General features: G+C 36.2%; 1 protein-coding gene across 3 annotated transcripts in view; it reads right to left on the bottom strand.

Moving 5' to 3' along the window:
* The window catches only part of renbp (renin binding protein), a 16179-nt gene that overhangs the window by 3283 nt on the left and 4034 nt on the right, over positions 1-8862 (bottom strand). For all 3 annotated transcript variants that reach the window (XM_015398842.1, XM_015398841.1, XM_015398840.1), the window contains 5 exons: positions 5840-6018; positions 3908-4132; positions 1748-1829; positions 1468-1643; positions 1237-1368 (listed from right to left, as the gene is read on the bottom strand). In XM_015398842.1, coding sequence (XP_015254328.1) covers positions 1237-1368; positions 1468-1643; positions 1748-1829; positions 3908-4132; positions 5840-6018 — 794 coding nt within the window. The remainder of the gene's footprint in view (positions 1-1236; positions 1369-1467; positions 1644-1747; positions 1830-3907; positions 4133-5839; positions 6019-8862) is intronic.

Genomic DNA, 8862 nt, shown 5'->3' with positions numbered 1-8862 from the left:
CTTTTAAGGCTAGACTTAAAACTTTCCTTTTTGATAACGCTTATAGTTAGGGTGGCTCAGGTTTGTTGTTGTTCTACTAGCATTAAATGCTGAAGTGTATAATATAACAAAGTATTTAGCCTTTTCATCCTTATGCGCAGGAATTCAGGAATTCTTTCTAGTTTGAAAAACCACTCGGGTTAAGACTAATTGAAGGTTCTAACTTCCTGATTTAAATATCTTACAAAAAACAACCTGAAAAGAACAATCTGCTATATCTGCTAATTTTAAGCAGTATTACTGTCATGATCTGCCATTCTGGTTCTGTGTAGGTTTTAATTTTGGATTCTCAGTTATACTTTATTCTAAGTTATTCTGCATTGTCAAGATCTATATCATTTTTGAGTTCTTGGTTTTACTCTTCCTTGTTATCTTTCAGCATTTCCGCTATTATTCATTCCTTAGTCTAATTTAGTTAATATTCTTTCTTCTATCTCTAGGTTATAGTCTCCATTGCTTCAGTTATCTCCAGTCCCTTCTCTTATCCTCTAGTTTTCCCCGTGGTTATTCCTTATTTTGTAGTCATTAGTTTTATTCCCCTTTAGCTTTATTTAAGTTCTTTTTTTAGTAACAGTTAAAACCCTGTTTTCCCTGGTTACTCTTTGTCACCCCCTGGTGCCCCCTTCCTTTCCCCTTGATTCCTTTCTAGCTGCTTCTGTCCACACCTGCTCCCAATTAGCCGATTACTCCACACTTTGCTCTGTCTCTCAGATATACTCCTCCTCTGCAGTTCCTCTGCTGGATTATCTGCATTTCTTCTTGTATGTTTCTTGTTTTTAATCCCTGAGTTCCCAGCCTGTTATTTATGGATTTATGTTTTTGTACTATCTAATTCACAATTAAAACTGCAAGAATGCTCTCTGCCTCCTCTAGTCTGCATTTGGGTCCATAACAACATCCACCAACCCTGACACTTGCATCAATAAACCTTCTGAAGTTTGTTTATAGTTATAATACTTTAAAAGAAACTCTGGCATATTTCATGTTTTAATCTATCATTTGAAAGAAAAGATCTAATGAGAAAAAACTAAGGCTTCCTTAACATTGTAATAGTTTTGTGGGCAGCTTTCATGCATACTTTTTTTAAATATAATGTACCATTTTTAAAAGCAACTAATTATTCGGATAATTCAGTTTCTTTGGGTCTGATGGTTTTGGAACAACTAAGTTCTGTTAAATCCACAGAGCCATACTCACATGGCTAAAGGTGTACTCATAGACCTTGAAGAATCTTTCCAGCAGTTTGGGCTGCTTGGTCTGACTGTAGGCCATGAGGAAGGCAACCAGAGCCTCGCTGTGCGGCCACCACAGCTTCATGCTCCACTCCAGCTGCTCACACAAACAAAAGTCAAATCTCACACCTTTTAGGTACTTAACCATTATGTGAAATTCAAAGTGCAGAGAAGATGCTTGTTTTTGTATACAGACCTGAGTGGGGCAATGACCATCCACATCCAGAAAGTAGAACAGGCCACCATACTCTTCATCCCAGCCACTCTCATAAGGAAGCTGCACAAACTTTTCAATAGCAGTTCTCTGGATTTCCTTGTTATGGTTCTGTGCTGCATACTGCAGCAGGAACCAGCCTGCTTCCAGGGCATGGCCTGAGTCAGCAGAGGGAAGCGAGTAGAGAGAAAACAGCAGTGGAAAAAGTTAAACAAGCAGCTAGGAGCCTAAAATCTGCTTGTCTGCTGACTCTGAGTGTTACCTGGGTTCTGCAGCCGGCCCAGACATCCAGGCAGCTCTGCCCCAGCCAATGACACATTCTCTAAGATTGCCGTGCCATCTCTCTGTGCAGGGTTACAGGGGAGAAGGTTCACACACGCAATAAAAGGCCTGAAGCTTTTAACATGATGAAAGTGAAGCTTCTAGTTCCTGAATCTGACATAAACCAAAACCACAAGACTTCACTCATCCCTCATTCCCATTTCAACCAGTCTGACTTCCTTGACATATCGAAGCTACCAGGTTTTCAAAAATTATTTCCACTTTAGAAGCTTTTCATCATTTCTAGTCTGACCTGTTTTTGGGGCGGTTTGGTGGGGGCCAGTGTTTGTTGGTTTCCTATGTGCCAACTGTCTATAAATACAATTATAATGAATGGCCAAAGATATTTATAGTAAAAATCACGACCTCCAGCACTTTGAGAAAAAAACAACAGGTTTTATTTGACATTTTTATTTCATTTTTTAATAAAGTTATGAGGAAATTTAAAAGCATCCTCATATCAACGTGCTTAACTTAACGTGCTTAACCAAACTGTATGTAATGGCATGATTTCTGCACTTTTTTTTTTCCGATTAGAAAGGACCAGCAATAAGATGCTACTTGGCAATAAACGGTCAAACAATGAACAGGATGACTATCTAACCTCTGCTTAAGAACACTGAGATATATGCTTTCATCTGAGAGAGAGGATATCATAGGCGTTGTTAGCCTATTTGTTGGGGTGCTGAAGGAAACCTAATTTGAATCAAAGCCCCCCTGAAATACCAGTTACTTTTTTAATACTATATGCGCTTTTTATAATAATAATAATAAAAAAAAAAGTGACATTGTAAAAACAATACAGCATTTGGTTTAACTCCTTCAATTATGTTCTGGTGCATCAGAAATAATAATAAACAAACAAAAAAAATGAATAAACAAGCCTAATGGAGCTTCTTAACGAAAATGTTGACCAAAGCTTTGAGGAAAACAATGCATTAAGGTCTTTTCTAAAAATGTTCAGTCAGATTTCTGCACCTATTGATGGTGTGTTGGTTAAATGTTCATCAGCGAGGTGCTCTAATGTAGTTAGAATGGTTTATTTGATATCTTTAAACTACAGCTTCAACTACAACTCAGTATCAATATTTAAATGTACCGAATCATTAGTAAATCATTATTTTTTTCATTTTCTAATTATTTTAATTATAAATCCTTTTTATGATTTACTAAGTCTCAAATATGATGCATTAGTGAATGATGGAGTCAGTTATTAACAAATCACACTGAACAAGTTTAAAAAATATGTGTAGAAAATGGTTAAATTAATCTTGTCTGACCAGACAGCTCTCTGGGTGCTCAGCATCCCCAAAACCTCTGAGCCTAGAATGGCCCCCTTGAGGATACATATTTTACTGGAACAGTAATTTCTAAAAAAAAAAAAAAAAACACAACAGAAAAACTCTTTGTTGTGTTATTATCTACCAAGAATGCAAAAGTTTATCGGGTATCATGCTGAAAGTTTGCTCTGACACCCCTGAACTTTGACACGACACATGATGCATTCTGATTAGATGTTTAGGTTTGATTAGGTTAAAGAACTGTTTTCTTTTCTAACCAGTAACACTCAGCTGTCGAAACATTAAAAAAGATATGAACGTTAGTCGTATACGATCATTTTACCCCTTCTCAGTTCACACCAGGCTGTCATTTTGTTGTTGCTACTGAAGGCTCTGAGCAGCTGTTAGCTTTACTTCCAGATCATAGTGAAGTCCTGATTCTCCACACTCTGGTCGCTCTGAGTGCTGTCTGCTGCTGGTAAGATACCAACAGCCCAGAATATCTCCAAACAAAACCACATTGATTCAATAAGATTGACTACTGTAAAACATGTTAAATTAAATAAGTCCTAAAGTGAAGAAATGTATTTCGCATTGTTTACTTCTAAAGGTTAAAAATATGAATTTTTTGAGAAGAAACATTTAAGCAGGGGTTACCATCTAATGTTAAAAGAAACACTATAAAATTTCATTTAAATTTACAGAAACATCATCTGAATGTATTTTATTTACCTTCTCTGTTAAAGAAGATACTAAACTAGCCCAGGGTTCCATGGACCATTTAGTGTGTTTTAGAGGTAAAACGTTAACTGGAGACACACCTGGATGTGTTGTTGAATCTGACTCACACACCAGCTTCCCAGCTCTGCATACTTCCTCCCTGTCTCCAGACGGCCTTCAGACAGCTGCTGGACAAGACACAGCAGCATCATGGGAACCGCCATGCTGTTAGTGGGAACATCTCCTGGAAGCTGGGGCCGTCCAAGACCTGACGAGTCCTCTCGGACCCAGTAGATCAGCTGCTCCATCATCTGCTCAGCCTCCAGCTAAAACACACCACAGCAGAAAGACTATTTGATCATAAAAAACTGCTACGGTCTTCAAAAAATAAAAAATGTAAAAAAAGAATTTATGATCTAAATTACATGTCGAATATATAATATACCATAAATGAAGTATCCTTTATCAGTAATATACATTTTCTCTGGCCTTTTCATTGTTTGTCTTTTTATGAAGAGGTAAGTCTTTGGGGTTGGATGGCCACTTGCAATGATCCTAATCTGCATCTAACCTGTCAAGTCAGATTAAAGAAGCACTCCACTTTAGTTCAACCCATCATTATTCTGGGATGCTCTGCAGCATTTCTTTGAGTAAAGGAAAGAAATTAACCAGAACCTTTTGATCTTATGGGGCGAAGCGACACCTACTAGGGTTGCCGACTGTCCCTTATAAAAAAGAGAAGTGTCCCATATTAAGATATAGAATTAAGTGTCTAATTTAATTCAGGCTTAGTTTAAATGTTTGCAAAATCAATTCACAACCAAAGTAAAGGGGAAACATAAATTGATAATGTCGGTAGGGTGGGAGACAGTGTCCCTTATTTCATTTTGACAGAGTTGGCAATCCTGCTGCCTACTAAACCTTGGTTATGGCCAATCAGGGTAACATATTAAACAGCAGACACCTCTTTTAAAAGTGAAATTATAGAAAATGAAAAAAAAGATGTGACAGAAGCAGCTTCGCATATGTCCTCCTGTGCCATGTTTATTTTGGTTGAGCTGAAGGCTCGGCAGCTCTTGCTTTTGTCACAGCTATATGTCCTGCCCTAAACCAAAACACTGCAAGATGATTAGCCGATCTGATTGGGGTCAGTCTCAAAAGGTTAAAGTGGAAGCAGAACAAGATGGACTCTGGTGTGTTTGTGAACCCACAAAAGTCACAAGATTTAAGCTTGCAGGTGAGGTTACAGTCTGCATCTCCCTCCACAGAGTTTCTAACATCCCATTCAGAGCTCTGACTCTAACTGTGTTAGTATAACTATTAAATGGAAACATACAATGACAAGACTACGGTAGACCTTGATCTACTGGAAGGGAAGAATAATACTGTTCCTAACTACAGAAACCGTCACATCAGGTTTTTAATACTTTTCTTTTTCCAGGCACTGGTATCGGATATAGGAAGAGCAACTATTTTCCAGCTTAACTACACAATCTATCTTTATTGAAGTCCCAACTTTTGTATGTTTGTTTTTTTTTTAATGGAAAAATTTTACCTTTTGAGATAAATATGATTCATTATTTTGTTGAATTAAAAGTATTTTTTTCAGATTTTCTTAAGTTACATAACTGCAGAGAAATAAGCAAAGCTGCTACAACTTGTTTTCTGACCTTGTGATTTAAGAACTTCATGTATGATTTTCATATCTAAAGGAGCAGCACAGAGACACAGTTCTGATCAGAAAAATCAACAGTGGCATTCATTTCAGAAAAAAAGAAATGGTGCATATTTGAATGAATATTTTCCAAATAATGCTCCTCTTCGGTACAACAACGTGAAGCATTCCTTAACTATGGTGTTCCTCAAAGCACCTTATTGGGCCGTTTTTCAACTGTTTCAGAAATAAACTACCTTGACTGCTAGTTCTAAAGATAAACAATTAACAAAGAAAGCAAATTTACATTTCAATAAATCAATAAATAGCTAAAATATCAGTTAATGATTTAACCAGATTGACAGAAATGTATTCATACCTGCATTTCCTCATCACCAGTGACCCTGCTCAGTTCGTCCATGGCCATTACATAGAAACACTCACTGAATATGGTCCTCTGAACCTTGGTGGGTTTTCCATCTCTTGTCAAACAAAAAGCACATTTCCACTGATTTCCGCTGTTGGAAACACGAGCAAACTTTCTGAGGAAGGCTCCTCCTAAGAAGTAAACACATCAATGTGGCATTAGTATTTCACATAAGACAACATTTAGAACCATTGATCAAATATCTTTTTCAGACATAATTACATAAACTCATGGCTTTGTTTATGTGTATGTGTGATTTGCAGATTAATTTGGTAAAGAAAAGCTGAGGAATATTTAAACTAATCTTTAAATGGTTTGCTTGTTAGCGGGTCCCTCACAAAAACATCTTCCAGGTTTGATTCCTGGTTTTTCTTCATAGAAGTAGCATATTTTTCCTGTGCATGTGCATTTCTTGATTTTCAAAGAGTACTCTTTGTCACTTGAATCCAGATCCTTTGCATAGGCTGTGAAAACCTTGCAACTGAACAGGACCTCAAGCTAATAGGGGGCCTCACCACAAGTAATATTTTTATTTTTTGTAAGAAATTTATTTTTTATATATATTTGTCAGTTTATGTCAAGGATATATTAAAAATCTAAATGAAAATCCCCCAAATGTAACTGTCTTTTTATTGATGCTATGTCATTAGACTTTCTTCATTTCAATTTAGTTGATTAGTGGAGCTATCTCTGTATTTATGCTGCTATAGGCTTAGGCTGATGGAGCACATAAACACACAAACTGAGCTGAACTGAATGGATCACTGGTAAGATAAAAGAAAATAAATGTGTTTTCTTCTGTTTTGTCCCTATGTAGCCATTTAGTGTTTACAATGTTTTTCTTTTTATTGGGGAGAACCTTTGCTGGTAAACCAAGCTAATGTGGCTGCTTTAAAGTGCACAAAATGATTCCTCTCTTCCCCTAAAAATGTTCTATGATTACAATGAGGAGCTCATCAAAATCCTCATTAGAATAGGTTTTTCCACACAATTTTTTACCAATTATCCTCCCACTACTTCTTCCTCCTATTACAAGGCTACAAGATCCAGTTGTAGATTACGTGACTTGTAATGCATCAAAACTTTTTATTTAAAAAAAAGTGTTTTTTCGAAATTGCAGTTTTTAAATTTTTGCAAATTCATTTTTCATAATTACAATTTTCACAATTTGATGGGTAATGGAAAGGCAGCTAATGTCACATTAAAGGTAGAATAATATTTGATGTTCTTATACTGGAGGAGGTGTCTGCTTAGAGGGAATTCTACAAATCTCTGCCGAGACTGCTGCCCCCCCGACCCTGTTCCGGGTGAAGTGGAAGATGATGACTAAAGGCATTCTTATACTCGAACAAATAAGCCCCTCTGCTGAGAAGGGCTGGCTGGCAGAATGGAAACTTTAATCAAACGAAGGCTTTTACAAATATTTTATTCTGTCGATGTGCTGCTTAAACACCATGTATTCTTTATTTTTGGATGGTGAGATCCAACTGTAGTTCATTTAATTTTTTTTCCTTTTTTGCAAAAGATCATATAATATATTATATTATATTACAGTTCAACTGGAGTCAAAAAAGCATGTTTAAATGCCTCTTCTAATATTGTACAGGTACTGCAGTTAAGTTACCACTGAAAGTTTTATTCACTGAACTAACATCACTATATAAATCAGTCTGTGTCAGATGAGCCAACATGGAGCTCTTGGCTGTTTCTAGGTAATGATTATCACTAACAACAGAGCAAACACATGACCACCATTAATCATCAAAGTTTACAAAGCAGCCTGTCAGCATCTGTGGCACAAACCTGAGGGAGCTTAAAAGGTCAGAGCTGAAGGATGATACAACAATGTAATATTCACCAACTATTTGAAATTTCTACTCAAAAATTGAAGGCAAATTATTTTCCAGAATGAACAATAATCAAAATTGTTCTATTAGATTTTCGTTGTATATTTCTTTCATGTGTTTAGAACTATCATCAGTAGTACATTTTTAGAAGTCAGACAAACTCTATGTGTGTTATTTTTCATTGTTTCAGCAAAATAAATTGGGTAAAAATATCATTTATTTTAATTTCTTTGCAAATTATTTAAAATCAAAATGGCACTGGTTAACCTCCTTTGTTTAAGACACTTTATGTCTGGATGGATGACTCAGAATGGCTCAAGAAATTAGCAGTAAATGGACTAAAACATATTGGGCAACCAAAGATCGAAAGGAAAACTGCTTGAAAAGATTAAAAGAAAGTCTGGCAGACAGAAAAAAAAACATAAATAAATTTTCTTTAGGCAACGCTATAGATCAGACTGATAAGGGATAGTATTTTTACAAGCTTGAGGGCCATTATCCTGCAACTTATCCTGCATTTATATGTCCCTAATCCAATCCACCTGAGTCAAATGTGTTAATTACCTCCTCGGTTACTAGGTATGTTTGGGATGAACAGTGCATCGCCTAGAATGTGGGTTAGGGTGTACGGTTGTGCTGATGGGTGGGGTTAAAAATCTGTTGTGAAGTTGGACAGGTCATTCTGCACATGAACGAGATAGCTGACATCACCTTTGATGGAGCATAAATAAAAAATACAAATAAAAAAAATCTTCTTGTGGAGTTCTACTTACTGTCTATATAAATTATCTTACAGTTAGTTCTATCTATTAATAATGGACAATATAATTTATCTAAATTATGAATTGTTATAAACCTATCCACAATCAGCAACTAGCCTATTAATAAGGCTACATGTTACAACTCAAAAGTATTAAATAATCAGCCAAGCATAGCCTAATATTGCATAATATTATATTTTTTTTTATTTGTGTTTTTTATTTATGCTCCATCAAAGGTGATGTCAGCTATCTCGTTCATGTGCAGAATGACGTGTTCAACTTCACAACAGACTTTTAACCCCACCCATCAGCACAGCCGTACACCCTAAGCCACATTCTAGGCGATGCACTGTTCATCCCAAACATA

The sequence above is a fragment of the Cyprinodon variegatus genome, unplaced genomic scaffold (genome assembly GCF_000732505.1).
Source record: "Cyprinodon variegatus isolate N-32 unplaced genomic scaffold, C_variegatus-1.0 Scaffold966, whole genome shotgun sequence".
Lineage (NCBI taxonomy): Eukaryota > Metazoa > Chordata > Actinopteri > Cyprinodontiformes > Cyprinodontidae > Cyprinodon > Cyprinodon variegatus.
The sequence above is the reverse complement of the archived record's forward strand: the minus strand, read 5'-3'. Positions and strand labels throughout refer to the sequence as shown.